Raw genomic sequence first — 23,480 nt, 5'->3', positions numbered from 1 at the left:
GAGTAACAGCATCTTCTAATGTTAGACATTCGCTCATCTCCCTCCTCATTTATGAGCAGCAATTTACATGCAACATATCAAACATAATGCAAAAAAGCATGTTTACATGATCAAGGAGCTTGAGATGTTACTAAATCAGTTTATTACAGAATATCTTAATGTTTTTAAAGGTTCTCCATTATGACTCTTGGGGTAACTTACAGTATAGCAATATCAAAGCGTAAGCATCAGAACTTTTGGGGCGTGAGTGCATATACGATTTATCATTTTGACATGCTGCTTTTCATAAAGCTCAGTGTTCCAGCCTTGGCACATATGGCAAATTAGTCTCTAGGTGGGAGTTACTATATGTCTCAGCAATAATGTCTTACACCCTATAAACCCAAATGTAAAGCATTTATTCAAATACGTTCTACTGTATGTAAAAAGTTATTTTTCTCCGGAGATGTTGCCCATTGGATCGTATTAGATTCTACTGTAACTATAATTTTAAAAATATAATAGAAAATGTTAGCTAGAATTTGGTGGGTTACTGCGTGCAACTTCTCCACGTGCACTCTTTTGAAGGTTTGAAGTGGCGATTTGCATATTGCTCCTGGGGAGAATAGCTTACGGTTCTTCTTTACCAATTTTTAAATGTTTTAGGTTTTTTTTTTAGCTTCCATGCAAAAATACATGCACACATGCTGACTTTAAGGCTTAGGATATGCAATACTTGTTGTTATATAACAAAGCATTTAAGATAAATATTTTAGGGACTTTGTTGAATATTTTCTACATTTCTATATATTTTTTACACCAGGGGTGGCCAAACCGGTCCTCAAGATCTACAGATGGTCCACGTTTTTCAAATCACCTAGCTGGTGCACAGCTGTAGTCATTACTAACTGTCACATTTCCCAGGTCACCTAGCTGGTGCACAGCTGTAGTCATTACTAACTGTCACATTTCCCAGGTCACCTAGCTGGTGCACAGCTGTAGTCATTACGGTCTGTCACATTTTCAAACCTTCTGCATTCATTTCTACTAAAGATTGACAGGTGGCCTGAAAAACATGAACTGTTGGTAGATCTTGAGGACAGGTTTGACCACCCCTGTTTTACACCTATAACCATTAATATGCTGCAATGTTACAGTTTGCTATAACCTTTATATATTTCTTGAATGGACTAAGGTAAAAAAAGATCAAGTATTCCAAGATTGTATGTTACATATTACCACTGAAGTTACATAATCCCACCTGAAGTTTATTTGTAAACAAGTGGTAAAAACCATTATAAACTTCACAGCAATAAAACTGCAATAGAAAACGTAAAATCATTGTTTTTCTTTCTACTCAAATACCTTTGCCTACTGCATTTCCAATACTAAAGTCATTAGGTAACTGAACAGCTCTGTAATATAGCCTTGTAATGTAGATACTAACTATGCTCATTTTACCTCCATATTAAAACATGCCAAAATGAAATGTAATATTTACTGATTCTCCTGTCTTACTTCTTTAATACTGTGAAATGTGTGGACTAGCCGGTAGAAATTATGGCATTGATCCTTAATAAAATGTCAAAAATACTGTTTATTCTTAAGTGTTAGCAAAGATGGCCGCAGTCTAATACAATGCATGCACAATGGACTGCTAATAAAAAATATACTTCAGGGCTTATTTGCAGTATTATCGCTGTATGTAGTTGTACAGTCTGCAGTGATCTACAAAAAAAAAAAAAAACAGCTCTTATCTGCCTAGTGCAAGTAATACAAATAAAGCCAGTTTCTGATTGGTTGATAAACAGTCCAGTGCAAATGTGTTTGCAAATAACGCCTTTTAGTTGCACAATGTGGTTTCTACATCTTGCATAATGCACAGAAAGCAATAAAATAAGTGACACAAGTATTTCTATAACTATAATCAAGGCATGATGATCAAAAAAAAACACCACAAAGGAGAATGCATAGACAAAAATGTAGAAATCAATTGTAAAAGAAGCCTGATTCCACCAAATACAATACACGTGGAATCACAGAGTATGCAAAGATCATGTGTTCTGCATCCAATGTGTAGAAAATGTAGTACAGCATACCCTCCAACTGTACCTTTTTGGTAGGTAGAGTACCCTTTTTTTTTGGACTGTACCTTTTCTGAGTCTCCAACTGCCCATTGTAAATATAGGAAAGGTGGCGTGGCCATGTCCCCTTTACCCGTGGCCACGTCCCCTTTACCCTTGGCAACACCCCTTTCTGGATTTGTACCGGTTTTTGCTTTTAAGATGTTGGAGGGTATGGTACAGTATTTCAGGATTCTTGGGAAAAACACGTTTGACCTGTTTGCCTATGGGTTACTTACTCTAAAAATGTTTTTTTTTTTTTTTTAATTAGTATAAATTCATTAAGTGCAACATGCAATTAACATTTTCTTAACAAATATCTGTTAAAAGGAAGCCACAGAGTTATCCATGGCCCAAAATAGTTAATTAAACCAGAAAATGTCTGAAACAGTTCCAGGAGTAAAACATTCCAAGTAGAACGCACACTTCAGTGTGACATTCTGTCCAAACATACAGTAAAATATTAAGTTATTAAAGGTTTATGTTAGTAAATACATTTGGAAAGTGTCAACTTGTGACTAGTTACAGAATGAAAAATGCTTACCACATTGTAGGTAAGTGAATTAGAAACATTTGATTTAACTGATGAGTAATAACATTGACTATGAAACACACTATAAAAATAATTGTTTTTCCAATTTATTGCACACCAAGACATTGCAGAAATGGTCTTCCGTCCCAGTCTATATTGTTCAATATGAGAAGTTTCTATGGTGGCATCACAAACCTACAAGAGAAAAGAAATTTGGTTAGATTATACAGGTTGAGTATCCCATATCCAAAATGCTCGGGACCAGGAGAATTTTGGATAACGGATTTATCTGTATTTCAGAATAGTTTAATATTTCAATTATGTATTTTGAAGTATCTTGCATTTATGCTGTATAAACACATCAACCACATGAACTACACACAAATATATTTTATTTGTTCAAGGTTTCAAAACATCAAACATAATTTGTGTCCTGTCTCAGGCACTGACTTTGAATGCCAAGCAATCATTTTCTTGCACATATATAGTGCCATTTACATATCCTGTCCCCAATACTTCCAGTTACATATCATGTCCCCAGTAGTGCCAGTTACATATCATGTCCCCAGTAGTGCCAGTTACATATCATGTCCCCAGTAGTGCCAGTTACATATCATGTCCCCAGTAGTGCCAGTTACATATCATGTCCCCAGTAGTGCCAGTTACATATCATGTCCCCAGTAGAGCCAGTTACATATCATTTCCCCAGTAGTGCCATTTACATATCATGTCTCCAGTAGTGCCAGTTACATATCATATCCCCAGTAGGGCCAGTTACATATCAAGTCCCCAGTTGTGCCAGTTGCATATCATGTCCCCAGTAGAGCCATTTACATATCATGTCCCCAGTAGTGCCATTTACATATCATGTCCCCAGTAGTGCCATTTACATATCATATCCCCAGTAGTGCTGTTAAAGATGTCCCCAGTAAGTTTTTAGCAAAAAAAATAAATATATTTTTTACTTTCTAGAATGTATGGTTTTTGGAATACATTATTTGGATACGGATACGGGATACTCAACCTGTATATACTAGGGGTGTTGTCATTAAACTTAATGAGGTTTATTTAGTTCATACTGTATGTGAAAAAGCTTATAACAACAAGACATAAGAAATTGCGTTTTGATTAGATATCCGATATTAAAATACATCGCCGCCCTTCGCCGGCAGTCCGCCGCGATGCCAGCGCATATGTACTATCATATGCGGCTGGCATCGCGATGCGGTGACGGAGCCCCCCCGCGATACCTGTACTCTGGTGTGTGGGGGGTCTCCGTCACCTCCCTGCCACCTGGCTCTCCCCTCACGCCGGGGACAGCTAAGCAGGCTGTCCCTGGCGCCTCCTCATCCCCCTTGCAGCCGGAAGGATGTACAGCTGCTTCGCTAGGGGGAGGAGGGGTGGTACTTGTGTATTTTGGCGGCGCCCATAGCATCGCATACCATAAGGCATACGATGGTATGCGATGCGACGCTATATCGCGCGATACTGTACAATGTCATACAATTTTAAAATTGTATGACATTGTACATGGCATACAATGCCATACAATGCGATGCGATTAAACATTGTATAAGCACCCTAATGGGTGCTTACAATGTGAAATGCACCCCCACGCCACCCCCCCCCCCCCCCCACTATAAACGTGAACCCGAAGCGTGGCGAGCGCAGCGAGCCCGCAAGGGGCGGCGGTACGCGTCCTCCGACCTTTTCATACCCCCACTATCCACGTCGGCGTGGAGTTGAGAATAGAAAGTGTGGCGAGCGTAGCGAGCCACCGAGCCCGAAGCGTGGCGAGCGCAGCGAGCCCTGCGGATACCTGTGAAGCCTGCGAGGGGACTCCGATACCTGTGAAGGTATCCGCGTCCCCTCGCGGGGCTCCCTGCGCTCGTCACGCTTCGGGCTTGGTGGCTCGCTGCGCTCGCCACACTTTCTATTCTCAACTCCACGCCGACGTGGATAGTGGGGGTATGAAAAGGTCGGAGGACACGTAACGCCGCCCCTCGCGGGCTCGCCACGCTTCGGGTTCACGTTTATAGTGGGGGGGGGGTGGCGTGGGGGTGCATTTCACATTGTAAGCACCCATTAGGGTGCTTAAAAGCACCCTTTATGGTGCTTATACGATCTTTCATCGCATAGGGGGCAAAAATCGCGTCGCATCGCATGGCATGCATCGCATGAAAACATTGTGCGATGCACATCAGGGGCGCCGCTATAATACACAAGTACCGGAGGGGTTTACCTTTCGGGGTCCAGGAGGACCCTTCAGGAAGGTAAGCCAGAGGGGGGGTCGGCGAGGCGGCGGGTTTGCGTCAGAGGCGGCGAATAGAAGCCCATAGGCTTCTATAGTGTATCGCCACCCAAAGGTGGCGATACCCTTCAATGCGGTATCGTTACCCTTCAATGCGGTATCATTTTTGATACATTGGAAAATGCAGTAAAACCGGGGTTTTACCGCATTTTCAGTTTGATACATCTCGCCCTAAATGCATTATCATACTCCAATAAATAGAAAAATTAAATAGATCATGAAAAATACCACCAAAATGTCTGCCTCTTTTCTAACCTAGCAGGTGGGCAGCAGGCACCAACAGGCAGTGGGGCGGGCAGATGAGGGAGGTGAAGTCCCGTGCTAGCAGCCACGGCTGGGACCCTGTCTCATTCTGCAGCCTGCATGCCAGCCACTCCCGGTACAGATGGTCGGTGACCATCGAATGATGTTTAGCGTGCACGCTTGTATAAGTGACTTTTGAGTTACTTACATTTGCGTGCACGCTGGCGTGATATGGGCGGGCAGCTGACATCCGGTGATGTCAGCTACCCGGCCCACACACCTGCGTCACTGCCTCATTATCATGAGAACGCCCAGCGTTCTCATGGAAACGCCCATGGAACGCTGGGCGTTCCCATATGGTAATGGGGCTGCCCGGCGCTCCCCGCCCATCTCCGCCCCCCCCCTCGCTGCCATGGGTGCGTGCACCCGGCGACCCGAAAGGTCGCCGTGGGTGCACGCACCATGCGCCTGCACATGCGCAGAAACACGCCTGCGCATGCGCAGACGTACAACATCGGTACTGCGTGCGAATGCGCGCAGTACCGATGAAATCTGAATAAGGCCCTATATTCCCTACTACATGTACATTCAGACATTCTAGGGTTAATTTTTTTGTCGGAGACCAATTAACCTACCACTATATTTTTGGAATGTGGGAGAAAACGGAGTATCCGGAAGAAAAGATGGAACAATATACAAACTCCGTACAGTTAGGGACATGGAACCTTATTCTGGTCCATGCGCACTGTTGCGAATTCGCAATGCTTCCTTAATGCGCATGTGCATTCCTGCGCATTTGTTTTCGCCAGGTGTTAGCGGCCACGGCGAACAGATTGTTCGCCAGGCACTTCCACACAACAGTGTGGGCGGGGAGCGGTGACCGGTAGACGCGCCCATATTCCCATGAAACCACTTGGAGTTCCCATGGTAATGACCCAGTGATGCAGATGCCGGGGGCAGGCAGATGACATCAGCGGATGTCAGCTGCCCATCATGTTCCCCACCAGGGCACACAAAGCTAAGACACCTGAGAGTGTCTTCGTTTTTTGTGTACCTTCCACATCATTTGATGGTCGGCGACCATCGAATGATGTGGGTTTGGCCCCGTAGGCTGCAAATGAATGTTTATTCAAAACGCTGAGCAACGCTCGCATTTTTAGCGAATATTTTGAGGATTGCTCACAGCAACATTGGCACTCATCTGGTTAATAAAAACTTTCCTATGAGGAACAGTGTAGCTTGAACAAAGACACAACTAGAAAAACAAGCGGAGAAGTCAGGTAATACGCACCATTCAAACATGGCGGAAGGTTCAATTACCTAAATACCTAATTATCTAAATACAGAAATATAGCTTTATTTCAAATCATGGATGTATACTTCTGCAGCCACGCTTATAGTAACACGATCTCACAGCTATCAAATTTAGTTTATTACGAATGTAACTTTTAAGCAATTTTGTAGTGAACGTCACACTTTAGAAAACTTTCATTAAATTCATTTAAAGTGGATGAAACACGTTATCGTGTTTCCACGTTTATGTATCAGCGCTGCTTATGTAAGTGGTTTTGATGTATGGAAATAACCTGCACATCTTATTGTACAAATGTCAAATATTTCTTTTTATTCGGATACTGTTTCATAGTGCAGAAATACTCAGTGCCAGTAATAGGATTAATATGTGAAAACATACTTTGTACTTCACACTTTGCTATGAAATGAGAGAACGTATAAAACGGTAGCTGTAACCGCTTTGATGAGAAGAGCGTGTGGGAAAGAAAGTCCTTCAGGATTTCTAACCACAAATAGAAGGGGAGCATTGCAGATCTCAAACAAAGGACATGTTTACATAGTAGGTTTTACTTTCACATAGAAGAGTGTTATGGAAGCCAAACACAGAGTCACTCGCAAAAATAAGGCAACGGACTGGATAGTTCAAGAAGGTGGAAGAGAATCGCTTGAAATCAATTACAAAAATATAAAGCAGGCTTGGGCAACCTATAGCCAGGGGTTAAAGTGAGCGAGAATGGGGTAGAACTGAGTTCCACCACCTCTAATGGAGAAGTGGAACATTTTAACTTCCACATTGGCCCTGCACAGTCATTCTCACAGAAAAGCATTCTAGTTTGCAGGGGGATGCCAAAAACCGTACCACTGTCCCTGTCTCTGTCTAATGGGGGGACGGGAGGGGAGGGGGGGGGTAATTAGGTGGCATAGAGAAATAAGTTCCCCCACCTATGCATGACCACTTTAAGCCCTGCCTATAGCCATACTTCAATTTTTACCTCTCCGGATTAAAGTTTCTACTACTATTGATTGTGGCCTCAAAAATGGTACAGATGCCTTCAAAGATATTGTCAGTATTTGAATAAAAATAATTACACACAAGTAATGGCTTTTTGGTCTTATGACCAGGCATGGACAAGAACTGCTGCCACTGGTGGATAACTTACTTTGACACAAACAACATCCTCAGAGTCAGATGCACAAATATCTCCGTCATCCTTTTGCATTACCACCCTAGTATCTTAAGTTTCTATTTCACAATCTTTACTTTTACTGCTCATCCACACATGTAGTCTCTCCTCAGGGATCTGTGGACATACACTCTGTTCATCAGCCTCAGTGGTGTTCTTTTTAAGAGGCACCGATTTGCCTGTTTTAAAAGTGACACCTCTACTAGACTCAGAGCAAGAAGGTGTTACATCATCATCATCATCATCAACAAGACATGAGGTTACAGAAAAAGATGCCTGACTGCATTTAGTCCCGGCTTCTACAATAGTCATTCTTCTAGTGCATTAAACAGCTGTAGCACTAGCAGGACCATCACTTACAAACAAGGCCATTACTCTTTGCGTGTAGCTGTAGCACTGTGCATGCAGGTGGGAGATGCTGCCTATGTGACATTTAGGGGGCAGCAGGGGTTGGGGGGCAGGTGCATTCCAGTGCTCCCAATGCTGCTACTGCCTATTTTCCTAGCATAGCAAATTACAGTGTTAGCAGTTATCAGGCCTCTCTCCCTGTCTGCAGCTGTCTGAAACTGGCGAGGGGAGGGGACAGCGGGTTCCAGGTCCCCCCAACAGGCCCAGGCCCAAATAAAGAGTAACCGTTCCCCCCACCCTATCTGCACCACCAAGTGTGGTTTATGGCAACTCCACGGCACTGGGCAGCATGTGAAGGAGACCCCGGCGCCGTGGAGCAGATGAACCGCAGCACTGATTACAAAAACAGACCAGGAGGGAAACAGCACCTGCTTGCACTGGGGGGGGGGGAGTGAAGAGAAATACTCTTTCTCTTCACTCCCCTCTACTCTCCCTATTTCTCCCTATACCCTCTCTCTTTCTCCTCTATTTCTCTCCTTACCACCTCTTTCCCCACACTTCCCTTATTTCTTTCCTCCCTCTATATGACAGTCTCTATCTGGTGCTGACTCCCAGGGAGAGATTCAGAAAGTGAGAGATTTGGTAAGAAATCTCCAGTTTTTTTAAAGCGGCAATCATTTACACTGCAAAACCAGTTTGATTCTGAAGTATAAATGATTGCCTCTTTAAAAAAAGTGTAGTTTACTTACCAAATCTCTCACTCTCTGAATCTCTCATCCTATTAAATCCCCCCCCTCGTCTCTACCCCTTTCTCTCCCTCTCTCACCCCGTCTCTCCCCTTTTATCTCTTTCCTTAACATCCTATTTGTCTATCACTCCCCTCACTCCTCTTCTGCCCCCCCCCCCCCCACGCCAAAGGGGCATTGTAATATGGGGGAGGGGCAGCAGTGTTGGGCAGTATGTAGAACAGGAGTAATATTGGTGAGGTATGAGCTGAAGCAGTAGCAGAAATATGTACTTGTGAAAAGCGTGTTTGCTATGTCCCTGCCTTGTGTCCCCACCATGTCTGTTCATTACCCAGCAACCCATTCTCAGTAGAGGTATGTTCTGTAGCCAGCAGCACAAGAGGGGGACATAGCAGGACCTTGTCCGAGAGAAACGTTTTGTTAAATATCAGCCGCATTATCCTTATTATCCCTGTGATGCACTGCCGGTATCTAGTGACGTTCATAAATACAGATCTCAGGGGACCATCTCACAGCTACAATAATCCGACTATAAATATGGCCAAAAGTGATGCAGCTGCTCCCTGAAGCTTTGTGTTCTAAGCTGTTTGTATAATGTATAATTCCCCTAAAAGAGTCTAAAACATAGATGTGTAGAAAGTAATATGTTTTTATGACATAAAGGGATATATTCAATTTATGTTGAAACTGTTGTCTCGCTGAAAAGACTGCAGTTTTCGACATGAATTGATCAGAAGGGGTTCCGATCTATTCAATGCTAGCTGTTTTTATTTCAGCAGGTCGAAATGTTCCGACCTACCGAAAAACAGGTTGGATTGACGGAATAGCCGCTAATCCTCCTGCTTTTGATGGAAACACAGCCAAAACTGACAGGTTTTGGCCAGGTTTCTGGCAATCTCAATCCGACATGAAAAAATGTCAGATTGAGGCAGGGAGAACTGCGCTGGTTGAGCAGCAGCAGCTTACACGGCGCCGTCTCCTGTACCCACCCGCCACACTCGCCTGTCCCGCAGCCGGGCCAGGTGAGAGCAGCTCACCCAGCTCCGTCCTAACACCAACTGCCTCCTGAGCAATTGTGCCGCTCCCCGCCGCTGCACTCAACCGGTCCCTGTGCCGGCCGAGTGAGTGTCAATCAGCGGCCAAATCCGACATCCTGATTTGGCCGCTGCAGTGAATAATGGATGCCAGATCCATTCCATCAAAAGAATTTTGGAATGGATCCGGTATCAATTAAATATACTGTATACCAAGGTCTTCATTGGATTGTCGGCCTTATACAACTTTCAAAAGTATCCATTTATGAGCACAATGGCCGATCCCGCCGCTTAGTGACCGTGCTCAGTTCTGAAAACACAGTAATATATTTTTGAGCTCATTTTAGAGCCACACATATTGCTATAGTTTATCATTTGCTCTGTTGCTTACTCTAAAAATTAAATATTTACAAGGCACTGTAAAAGAATAATTTTGTTGTTTAGGTGATTGACTACTGTATATATTGTACATTGTGAAAGAAGGGATGTCCAAAAAATATATATTGTGTCAACTATTGGAGGACAACAAATCTTTGTATGCATACTGGACCAGTGGATAAAATGTTGCATGGATTTCTTGGCCTGGCAAGCAGCGTCACCAGTATTAATGACATTCTTGAACAAAGTGACTTGTATTCATAATAGAAGAAGCGGAATTTTGTTTTTTTGGAACAATGCTCTTGTCTATGATGTATGAACCAATTACAGAAATAGATCATCCTTTTTCCAGGGCACAGCAGATCTCCAAGACGTTTCCGTGACTGTGCAGTTCCTATAATGTTTTAACAGACCAGGTACAATATTGACTTTGATAAACTGTGAACTATACTGAAAAGTTAAAGTTAAAGTGGTTCTCGTTAGCTTGATATAAGCAATCACGTCATTACTTTCTTAAAATATACATGTTATAAGATGACGCCATTTCTCCAGCTGCAGACTTTCATGTTAGTGTTTTTATTACACAGCAAATAATGAGGTCTGTAATATTTCCATTATAAGTCGTGGTACGGGAAGGCAGAAAACAGGTGCTGGTCAATGTTTATTTTCCCGCAATGTGCATCTCGTAAATTCTAAATAGCCGGCTCCCAGAATACAGGATCACAAACAGAGTGTTGTATGGTCATTCTAAATACAAGTCTATAGTGAATTCCAGCTGACTTACTTATCAGAAAAACATTGTAAAATACGTACTAAGCTGACATTCGCAGAACTATTCCTCTGACCACAATACACACATTGTTATTCCAGGTGGTTGCTATTACCAAATAATTATATCTGATTTGTGGTAATTTGCTGTGTTTACATGCCACCTGCAAACGTATTGGATCACTCTTCCATCCCGTACCGCAGTACAAAGGACGATCTATTGGAAACACTCCAAAGATGACAGTGATCATTCAGACTGTTGATAGTGCAAAGCAGAGGTACAGATCACCTGGTAGGGGGTGTTACAGAAAGGGGCTTATTCACAATTAGCAATAATAACACCATAGGGACATTTTGCACCTGGGTAAAACCCGTGTTACACAACAGGTGGGACAGATTTTTAAAAGTGCAGAGAAATATATATAGTTAGTTATTGGGCTTGAAAACAGTAAATAAATACTGAAACGTTGCCAAGCATACCCCGGTTGTGGGAGCTTATTCATTCCGAGTGCCGCGCCTGTTGCTGTATATGTTCCCTTATTGCGAGGGCACCGGAGCAAGTTTATCTTTTCGTTTGGAGTGCCGTTATTATATTATACATATATATATATATATATATATAACAGAAGTAAAGAAGAGAGCACTCACCGTTGAGATGAAAAATTATTTGAAGAGTTTAATGGATATAAAGCATGTTGATGACCATTAAACTCTTCAAATAATTTTTCATCTCAACGGTGAGTGCTCTCTTCTTTACTTCTGTTGTGTATTGGATCTACTCCATTAGAGTGAGCACCACAGTGACGGCTTGAGTGGCAATAGGTGCAGACTTTCTGTGGACACACACATATATATATATATATGTGTGTGCAGGAACAGATGGGCGTCACTCCGGGTCTCATGCAAAAAGGTGAAACTTTATTGTGTTAAAACGGTCAACGCCATTTCGGGATTACTCCCATCGTCTGGACCAACACCGTTTTAACACATTAAAGTATCACCTTTTGCATGAGACCCGGAGTGACGCCCATCTGTTGCTGCATTGTATTGGTGGTATACCCGCCTTGGGAAGGCACCCGGGCAGTTCACCTTTGGAGAGCGGGGAGTGCCGGACATTCTACATATATATATATATATATGGCATATAACTACACTCAGTAGGACTTGCAATAATGGGATGCGGACACAGAGTCACTGACGTTTCGGATTTTACTCCTTTTTCAAAGTGGGAACCCACTGAGTACCGTTATATGCCACATGTATTTCCCCCACGAGCGTTGCACCCGTGCAAGTTAAACCGTTTTGAGAGGGGAGTGCCAGCATTTCAATCATATATATATATATATATATATATATATATATATATGGAGAAATGAGAAGGGCGCTCGATAGTGCATGTAAACGTTTAAAGGATTTTATTCAGTCACATACAGACAAGGAAAAAGGGTAGTGGATAATGTACCAATGTTGGCGGCTCCAGTCACCGCGATCAAGGAACATAAAATATTGGTGCTCCCAACTAACCGCTTGTAGTCTCAACGATAGCCCACTGGGTGGCTGCTGGATGATGATCTTACACTGATGCCTCTCTCAGAGAGACCTCCAATCCCATGTGCTTTTTGGTTCCCTTCCTTAGTGTCTTCCTTACAGCTGATCACTGCTGATCAGCTGTATTGATTATCAGCTGGACAAGCTAATATAAATGAAACATTTACCACCTTCCCTGTGTATACACGGTTGCGGCAGAGAGGTCCAGCCTCTGGGGAGGGTGTAAAAAAGCAGCAATTTTGCAACATTCCAATGATTGTGTTGCAAAATGATGTTTGAAAAAATGGAATCAATATTTTATAAATGTACATGGTTTTCAAGCAAGAAAGCCTTTGTAATCTAAGCATCCTCCTTGGGGGCAGTTCTAGATCAAAGGACCCAAAAGGATGATAAAAGAGGGCTGCTCCCAAGTAAGAAGATTGTGTCCCCTGTTGTACTTGTATATGATCACTGGAAAGAACTGTGAACACCAGCTGAACTACAGATGTAACACAACTCATATTGCTGGGGGCTGGCAATGGAATTGCCAACCGCCAGCCCCCGGAAGGGGGCGTGCAAGCAGGAGATGCTTGCGTGTCCCCTTCCGACGGAGATCTCTGCCGCCTCCCCGCCGCTCCACAGTTGCTGCCCAAAACCCTCCCCCCACTAACCCTGCCCGTCTCCTTGAACTGGAGACGGGCAGGATTTCCGCTCGCCGCCACCGAGTGAATGGGACGCGCGTGCGCATGAGACGCTCGCGTGTCCGAGTCAGATGTAGCCAGCGGGGGAAATCTGGTGATTCCCGGCGCTGCATGAGAGGTGCTTCATCTGTACACTGTGGGCCTTATCACCCAAATGAGCTTGCAAAAAGTGGTAAAACATTGGACTTCAGTGGCATCAGTAGGGGGGGGAAGGGGGACAGGCCATACCTAAGTATCACGCTTGCATTGGGTGCAGTGAAGTTAGTTTAACAATGGAGCAAATACAGGGGTTAAAGTGAGATGGAATGGGGTGGAACGGAGTTCCACCACATGTAATGGAGTGTAGAACTAGTTCCACCTCCACCCCATAATTCCAACAAGCATGATCTACCACTTTTGACAGCAGGTGCTGACAGAGCTGATGCACTGCAGTCACCTCCCCCTTCCCCAGGTCCCAGTGGCTTCCCTTTTTGGTGCGGCATATGTGATGTGAGGTGAAATGGGTTACACTACCTTACCAGGACCACTTTACGCCCTGAGCAAATCCCATTGTAACTAAACATACTAACATTACCCCATATTACTTCTCTGTCTACAGAATAAACAATAAGTCCCGCAACTATATTACCTGTTCTAGATAATAAAACATGTAATTATTGTTTGCCATACATCTAAAACAGAATGTGAATATCTATTTTATCATAAATATTAATCAGATAAATAATGGTATTAAAATGTTTAGGATTTTCTTGACGATCGGGAGAAATTGACATTTCTGGCAAAGTAAAGGTATACCATAACACCGTCTATATTAAAGCACTTTATGTTGCCAGGTCAGGCATTGTAAATCAGACATGAGAAGTAGACATGCTGCACAGACTCAGTTCACAGAACTCTATTGTCATGACTCCTATGAGATTTTTGTACTTTCTTTGCCTTTAGCTATAATGGTTGTGCTGTGTAGATACAATTGCCTCCAAGGACATGAAGGTCACCTTTAACTGTACATGCACAGAGCAAGCATCTAAAAGGATGACTACATGTTTTTCCCAGCTCTTTAGAAGTACTGTATGAGTTTCTCTATCCCTATCTAGAGTACGCACCCAGCATTTCTTAAGCAGCAATAAGACAGCTCTGGACCCTGATTTCCAATTTCTGCCTATCTCTCTCTCTCTCTCTCAGAGGGCGGGATGTACTAACGGGAAAATGCGGTAAAATGGGGGTTTTACCGCATTTTCCTATGTACGATTACCCGTCCGCCCCATGTCCGCCTGGCTGGGTATAGCCACCCTCTGGGTGGCGATACCCTATAGAAGCCTATGGGCTTCTATCGCCGCCCGCTGTCCGCGCGCCCCCTCCCGTCCTCCATTGATCTCCTCCTCCCCCAGCAGGTGTCACATCCGGGAGGACATCTGGCTGCAGGGGGGAGGAGGAGACGCCGGGGACACTGACAGCTGCCGGGATGTGACGGAGACCCCATCACACCACTTTACAGGTATCGCGGGGGTCTCCGTCACCGCAACCCAATGCTAGCCGCATATGTTAGTACATATGCAGTAGCATGGCGGCGGCTGGCAGGCGAGGGGCGGCAATGTATATTAATACATCCCGCCCAGAGGCAGAGATTTATTAAGCCTGGTAAAGTGATAATGTGGCTACTTTATCACCGGCCAATTAACTTCTGTCATTTTTCCAAACCCAGCCTGTAATTTGATAGTTAGGAGCTGATTGGCGGTGATAAACTACCAATAAATCTGCCCCACAATCAGTGAAATGCTATCATCTATATAGTAAAATTAATTGCTGATAAAAATGATGTCATCCTATTGAAATGTAATGACAGTTTATTTGAACTCTTCGCACTATGGTCACAAAGAGTGGGGGAATGGATATAAAGAGACAGCAGAAGGGAAAAGAGATGTGAGGAGAAAGTTTTGGGGGTATAAAAAGAGAGAAAAAGGGGTAAAGAGTGAGCTGGGGAGAATGTGTCAGTGGTATAGCGAAGGGAGGAGGATTAAGAAGGGCAACTGCACTGTGAAGACGCATACCTCCCAACTTTGGAAGTTGAGCAGGCGGGATTTTCGGGGGGGGGCGCGGGGGGCTAATTTGGGGGCGTGGCCTATACTAGCTGCTCTTCCGCGAGGCCACGCCCCCATTTTGACGCTATGGGGCATGACCCAGAGGCTCTGTGAGCCTCTAGCCATGCCCCCAGCCCCCTGGCTGCGGGAATAGACGCTGTGCGCATGCGCACAGCGTTTATTCCCCGCTGCTTAGCAGCTGACAGGGGGGACTCCCAACAGCCCCCCCACACCGCGGGACACTGCCGCCCACGGGTGGGACATCGGGACAGGCCCTGACAATCGGGACTGTGCCGATAAAATCGGGACTGTTGGGAGGTATGAAGACGTGTGACATGAAGTATCACATCTCGGCGTGGAAAACATACAGTAGAAGACAGGGCTTAAAGTGGTCATGCAGAGGTGGGGGAACTCATTTCTCTATGCCACCTAATTCCCCCCTCCCCTCCCCCATTAGGCAGAGACAGGGCCAGTGGTAGGGTTTTTGGCACCCCCCTGCAAACTAGAATGCATTTCTGTGAGAATTACTGTGCAGGGCCAATGTGGAGGTTAAAATGTTCCACCTCACCATTAGAGGTGGTGGGACTCATTTCCACCCAGTTCCCCCTCACTTTAACCCCTGGTAGAAGACATGTACGCTAACCTACTATTTAACATCTATAACTACTGTAATCCTCAGTTATTTTGTTCAAAATGCCTGCTGTTTGCAGTAAAAATCTGTTAGTGTTTCCTAAATGTGAACATTGCTGAGGGAAGTCACTAAAGGAATGCATTATAACAACATCAGAACATCTCATTTTCTCATTCTGAAGCGGAGACTTACGTTTCTCCTTTTCTGTCTCCACGCCTTCACTGTCCGTGTCACTTGGGAGTATCCAGGGCTGACGAGAACCCTGGAGTTGTTCATAAGATTCCTCCTAACAAAGGAACGTGAATAATGTTTATTCATATAAACATCTGTCATTTTTAAAATCTGTGTCAAAACTTATTGAAGCAGAAACTATGAATGTTTACATATAAAACATCAGTGATAAAGTTACTCTGCAAATACATATCCGTATGTTTTTACAGCTATTCCGTGTGTTGTGACTTAATATTCCCAAATAAATGAAGTGAATAGAATTTTGCAGGTGGGTAATGAAAAGTCAGCATGCCACCTCCGTGTGCTTGAGAATGGGCACAGACTTGCCAAAACACCCCACGTTCCCCAAGCTGGATTCTGTTTTGATTTTATTAATGATGAAATAAAGAATCTTTCTGTTACCAAAGTCTAATGCTAGAATTTCCATGACAGGTTCATTTGAAGTCTACAAAGGTGTCTGAAGATTGTTGATATTGGCACAAAGTATTATATATATTTATATTAGATTTCGTTCTCAGTGTGCACTTACCCCTTATATATTACACTGGATGCTTGTGCAAACACCTGTGTGCATGTGGTGTAACACCTTACACTGACTGTACAAATACATGTATCAATTCACTTTTACATAGTAAGACTCCGCTTTTAAAGACTTATACCGTTTTCACAACGGGTCGGACATGGGATCTTGGTCTCAGTCTGACTTGGCTCATACCTGGGTCTGGCATTTTCACCTCAGTTTAACCCTTCTTATAACCCAGGTCAAATTGACGGGTTGGTCGGCCCAGGTTATTAAGTTGGGTGCTGTCCCACTAAACTCAATACATGAGGAAAAATCTGAGTACTTGTGTACTTGTTTGGGCACCTGATATATCGCATCGCATGCCACTAGTTAAGTCATGCGATGCAATTGGACCCGATTTTGTGCCTTTCCCGGTAAATAGTGTACAATTTTAATATTGCGTCGCATCGCATGCCTTAACTAGTGGCATGCGATGCGACGCGATTATACCCGATAATACATTGTACAGGCACCCTGATGCCTGATTACAATGTTAAATGCACCACCATACCCGATTTTTAATTGTACACCCACCCTGATGGGTGATTACTATGTGAAATGCCCCCCCCGCCCCCCGTTGTTAACGCCACCCCAGTATCAACGCCAACCCGAAGCGTGGCGAGCGCAGTGAGCCCGCGAGGGACGGCGGTACGCGTCCTCCGACCTTTTCATACCCCCACTATCCACGTCGGTGTGGAGTCGATTTTATATAGTGTGGCGAGCGCAGCGAGCCACCGAGCCGGAAGCGTGGCGAGCGCAGCGAGCCCCGCGAGGGGACGCGTATTACTTCACATGTATTCCGCGGCTGCTCGCCACGCTTCGGGCTCGGTGGCTCGCCACACTATATAAAATCAACTCCACGCCGACGTGGATAGTGGGGGTATGAAAAGGTCGGAGGACGCGTACTGCCGCCCCTCGCGGGCTCGCTGCGCTCGCCACGCTTCGGGTTGGCGTTGATAGTGGGGTGGCGTTAACAATGGGGGCCATTTAACATAGTAATCACCCATCAGGGTGGGTATCCAATCAAAAATCGGGTCTGGGGGGGCGTTTAACATAAGGATCAGGCATCTGGGTGCCTGTGCGAATAAAAATCGGGTCCTCTCGCGTCGCATCGCATGCGATATGATTGTATGCGATGCGACGCGATTTTTTAACGTGCGATGAAAAAATCGGGCGCCCAGATAATACACAAGTACCAAAATCTGTGGGGTGAGTGTGGATACCATAATCCTGGTGACTCAATACTACTACTGCTGTTATATTACTGGCACATTCTTGGGCACTATTGATACTATCGGCTCATTACTGGGAACCTTTCATTTTACTGGCAAATTACTAGACACCACTACAACTGGGTCACTACTTGGTACTACTACTAGAGGATCCAGTGGTGGATTTTCCACAAGGCAACCTAGGCACCTATCTAAAGATATCCTGGCCACCCAAAATGTTCCCAGAGGAGCATTGCATGGCCACAGCATGTTGTCATGACATCACATGGACCGTTCCACACTCTCAAAGTTCCTTTTGATGTTGTTTAATAGGATAAATAATGTTTGGATACACCAAATGGTTTCAGCCACTGTATGTGGGCACTTACCAGGTTACCTTAAATGTGACACAGGTAGTAAGCCTACTTCCAAAAGTCATATGATGCAGATTTGTATACAATGCCGATGTTCAGCAGGTGACCATTATCGGTAGACTGTGCACGCGCCAAGATACTCTATCGATAATGGTTACCATCAGCAGCAATATACTGGTATCTTGCCTAGGGCCCAATGAGGTGTAAATCCACCTCTGTGTTTTTATTAAGAACTAGTTTTATTGTTGACATATGACTGGACACTACTATTACCAACCTTATTGGGATATTACACACTACTACTACATTGCTAATGGAACATAACTTGGTATTACAACTAATTCTGCCACATTACTGGGTGCTTATGCTAGAGGTTACTTATTAATTGGTATTGTTGTTATTCTTATTTCTTATAAAGTGCAGCAAATTCTGTTGTGCTTTATAGTAGGAAACAACAGTGATAGAACAAACTGGGCAGTAACAAGCCGACATAGAGGTAGGAGGGCCCTGCTCGCAAGCTTACAATCTATAGGACAGCAGTGATAGAACAAACTGGGCAGTAGCAAACCAACATAGAGGTAGGAGGGCCCTGCTCACAAGCTTACAATCTATAGGACAGCAGTGATAGAACACACTGGGCAGTAGCAAGCCGACACAGTTGCTGCTCACATGTAGCTCACTGCTGCTGTTGCATATGAATAATGTGATAATGTTTAAAGCAACAATAAGTATAAAGATGAATAGATTAAGTAAATACATCCCCTCCGGCAGAACAGAGGAGAAATCATTTGATGGTTGCTGACCATCAAACTAGGAGCAAAGGTGCAAAGGAGCAATTTGGGGTACGGTGGAGATGGTGCTCAACGCGTTTCAACGCTAACTCACGTCTTTACCCCAGCTCCTGATGAAGACGTGAGTTAGCGTTGAAACGCGTTGAGCACCATCTCCACCGCACCCCAAATTGCTCCTTTGCACATCAGACTACACCACAATTTGCACTTTATTCCGGACCAGTCTTCTGTTTACCTCCAGGACCCCTTTTCCAATTGTTCAGCAGCTACAAGCAGTGTCATGCAAGGTATGCACATACCAAAAGGACTGCCTCATGTGATTTTGCTCTGAATCACCTGGACCCACTGGGAAATTATCCGGATTGGACAATTCATGCAGCAATATTAGCAAGGAGACCCCCGATTACCCTCCAGTACTACTGGTAACTATATATGCTGGTGCAATATCTTTGTGGAGCCCACAACAATATACCCTTTGTTCACAACATTGTTTTTTTACTCAATATTTATTCATTGTATTATGAGAATTCTCATTAAATTGTAAATTTTATTATGCTTTATTAAATGTACATAAAAAAATCATTTGTGGTAGTGTATACTCTTTCAGTATAAACCTATCGCTGTAACATATGTTTTTGGGAGATTTACACACTCCCTGTACAGCAGCTTTGGCCCTGCCTGTGGTTCCTTTTCTATTAAAATACTGGGTTTAAAAAGGGACAGTTAGGAAATGATTTAGCAGGCACTTTTTTCACTTCTCCCTCATAACTGCTTCATACATCTACCCTGTGGCGTAAAAATATATCATGCAGGCCCCCTGCCGGGACCATTTCGCAGTTAAAGACAAAGCATCTGGCAGGGATTTCAAGCCTGGTCCCGGTGAAAATGTCCCCACAAAATGGCCGCCCCCTAACAGCAGACCATTTTTAAGGATACTAGAGGAGGCCACAGCCTCCTCTAGCATCCTCAAAAACGGTCTGCTTCGAGGGGGTGGCCATTTTGTAAGGGATATTTTTCAAAAGGTGCCAGCCAGGAGGAGGGCCGGACCAGGTAAGTAAAGCTGCATGTCCACTCCCGGCACAGCAGATGCGGCGGCAGACAGCAGCGTAGCAATAGCTCCCGCAGACCTCCGGCACCGGGCCAGCCCCTCCCCTCCGTCGCGGGGTCTGCGGCGCTATTGTTAAGCCACTGCATCTACCCCTGCGTTATTACGCTTACTGCACTACCTGTATCATATGACACCCCCCTCTTCCTGTAGAACAATGTACTTTACAGTTTAAGGTCACTGACTGATAAATAAAAGGACGGGACTCAGACAGGTAATATCTCATAGTGAACCGCTTGCACAATATCTCTCTCTAGTGTAAAGTTGCATGTGTGTGTTCTACCTAATCTTTAATCGAGATCTTGGCATACTGAATGCTTTAAAAAAAATAATGAAATTTATTTTATCTCGGCTAGAAGGCGTGTTGGCGTTTATCCATGGATTCCAGCTTTCCAACCACTAGCTAACGTGATCTCTCCATTTTTATGCAAATCGAAACATCAAACACTTCCTGTGGCAAGTTGCAATCAGCTCCTTAGTGTTAGATGGTCATGAAGATATCGTTGACCACTTTACTTTTTTATACTCCATGTACTGAATAATTGTTACAATATGGACAAAGCTGTAGGACGCACGGTTGTGGTTCGTCAACAGGTCACTAACTAGGGAAAGGGGGAAACATAATCTTCAAGGCAATCTACACAATAGATAAGTTGTTATTGTTTTTTTTATTCATCAGAGCCAGTAACATTGGCAGGATGACTATATCAAATTTTCCATGATAAGCTGTTCCAGTTCTAGTAAATGCAAAATGCATTTCTAAAAAAAAACCTGTACACAGGCCATGTGTCAGTTCTGCTGCTTGCTTTTATATAGCAACAATATGAAGTTAATCTCTTATATATATGGCTACATCTGTCACTCAATGTGTGAGTGTGTCTATAACGCTGGGTGGAGTCATAGGCTAATAGCCTATCAGAGCCTCTGACTCTGCCCACACACACTCACATAGTGACAGAGAACCAGCCCACAGTGCCAGAAACCCCCTGCCTCCCCATGCTGCCAGGCAAAGACACTGCTACTCCACAGCCAATAGGTGAGCGGCAGGTCTGTACGCCCCCCCCCCTCTGCCAGCACCCCACCCCGGACCACTATCCTCACTGTTACCCTTCTGCCTTAGTGGTGATGCGTGGCAGTAAGGGCTATTACCCCGACCGCAGAACCAGCTAGCTATTCATGTTACAGAGACCACAGGGCCTGTAGAGAAGGGGGCCCCTTGAGAGACTTCCTTTGCTGAAAGCTCTCCATATGTGCAGGTTACTCCTGAAGCCTGCTTTTACCGTAGTACAGGAGGTTACCCCAGGATGTGGGAACTTGCCTGTCCCTCTTGGGTGAGGACTGTTAATCGTTAATCTTTTTCTAGTGTGCACACTAGTATAGGGCCCTAATTTTTTACTTGTGAGGATCTTCCTTCGCGGGACCATTTCTTCAAGTTTAATAACTGTTTGCTTACACCAGGGACTACAGATCAGTGTATACAGGGTGCGTAGCGCCACCCGGTGGACATTTTGTGGTACAGTCGTGTTATATGTGCAGTATAGTGTCTTAGTGACTTAATATTATTCTTCTTTGCAAATGTCTTTTTCTCTTTCGTATTATTCATTATGATGTTGTCATATTTGCAACCGTCCTTCCTTTAATGTCTTTTTGGTGAAGTCTGTTATGACCGCTGCAGCTTTACCGTTGATACATACTAAAGTGGTCATTGAGTATGTACTGCTTTAAAGTGAATGCTTATCCGTTTAAACTTTTTCTTTATATTCGCATATGTGTATAAATATATTGCAGCGACCGGTCCAAGGGTTTTCTTTCAATAAATCTTTGTCACTGCTAAAAGTTGTTGCTCTTTTGTGGGCCTTTCCTGGGGTGACTCCTTCCCTGCCACAGGCTCTCTCTGACAAAGGGCCATGAAGAAATCGGAAGCTGCTGCCGTCATCTGATCCAGACACAGGTACCACCCCGCACCGGTTCGTTACAGGGGCATTGTCACAAATGAATATAATATAAGGTTGCAAGAGCCTTTTTGGGGCGCTACAAAGGTCACAATGTGCGATATTTAATACATGAACAGAAGACCTACAAGGGCAAAAAGAAAAGTGACCAACAGGATTCCCACTGCAGAATGAAGACTATGGTCTTGAATAAGAGGCACTACCATGGGTCATCATGTGAGTAAGGGGCACTACTGTGTGCTGTAATCTGAATTAGGTGCACTACATGCAGTGTAATGTGAATACGATTGAGCTACTGTGTGGCATACTGTAGCTTGAATTTCGGATACTGTTATAGTATGTGACAACACCTCTTTGTTTTAAGATCATTACAAAGTATGGGAGGTGGGGCACACATTTTAGGTTTGCAGGGGATTGCTGAAAACCCTAGCAATGGCATTGGCTCTGCATAATGGGGTGGAGGGTTGGTGGCAGAGAAAATTATTTCCACCACCTCCCAAGGACCACTTTAAGTCCTGTTTCAGATACTGTAGATGTATACATCAGGGAAATGTAATAGGAATGGTTTATGGAGTTTCTGTTCAAATAAGTCCTAGTTTTACAACTTCCACATTTAAATACAATTTAAGTTCTTGAGAGGTGAAACAGGTATCTCAGAAATCACCCAGGAACTGTGCAAACCAGGAACATAATTTGAACTAGTTCACAAAGTTAAAGCATTACAACTCTGAAGCAACTCTTTATGCTGCAGCTTTAGAGACACAGTTTTGAGGTCTCCTTAAGATATTTTTATGCAGATTTGGCCTAACATAACTGATACTGTACCTAATATACCTACTTATATCTCCATTTCCACTGGCCTGTCCTTACCCTTGCTGTAAGATTATCTACCTGCCATTGTGGATCAGAGGACAGAGATTTCCTAACCTGTAGGTAGCAGTTGTCTGGGACAGTCTTGCGTGACCCCATCGTTCATGCAGCTGGGTGATGGTGTCACTGCCAGTCCAATAGTACATGCTAGGTGCTGCATTATCATATTAGTGCTCTCGCTGCTGCTTCTATGTAAGAAACAGCAATAGCTACTCCAATCAAATCTGAATGACCCCAAATATCTTTTATTTATTTATTTACAGTTTCTTATATAGCGCAGCAGATTCTATTGCTTTATTCACTTAAACAGCCTAATACCTACTATGATTTTTATGTAATTATGTTCCTGAGATAACAATGGTAGTGCAGCAGTACTATACATGATGAAATATCACAGCTCATCGGTCAGATTATTATTTGAGGTCAGTGGCGTAGCTTTTTTTGGGGCGCCCTCCCGACGTTAATGGGGGGTGCCCCCTCTCCCCCCCGGCTGCCCGTGCCCCCCGTG

The 23,480-nt window shown here is 44.1% G+C and overlaps 1 protein-coding gene across 2 annotated transcripts in view; it reads right to left on the bottom strand.

Moving 5' to 3' along the window:
• Positions 1-1,558: 1,558 nt before the first annotated feature.
• Positions 1,559-23,480, bottom strand: part of C5H8orf34 (chromosome 5 C8orf34 homolog) — a 221,400-nt gene continuing 199,478 nt past the window's right edge. For both annotated transcript variants that reach the window (XM_083187222.1, XM_083187221.1), the window contains exons 13-14: positions 16,069-16,162; positions 1,559-2,829 (exon numbers count right to left, since the gene is read on the bottom strand). In XM_083187222.1, coding sequence (XP_083043348.1) covers positions 2,822-2,829; positions 16,069-16,162 — 102 coding nt within the window. In that variant the 3' untranslated portion in view covers positions 1,559-2,821. The remainder of the gene's footprint in view (positions 2,830-16,068; positions 16,163-23,480) is intronic.

The sequence above is a fragment of the Crinia signifera genome, chromosome 5, assembly GCF_055691185.1.
Source record: "Crinia signifera chromosome 5, ASM5569118v1, whole genome shotgun sequence".
Taxonomy (NCBI): Eukaryota; Metazoa; Chordata; class Amphibia; order Anura; family Myobatrachidae; genus Crinia; species Crinia signifera.
The sequence above is the reverse complement of the archived record's forward strand: the minus strand, read 5'-3'. Positions and strand labels throughout refer to the sequence as shown.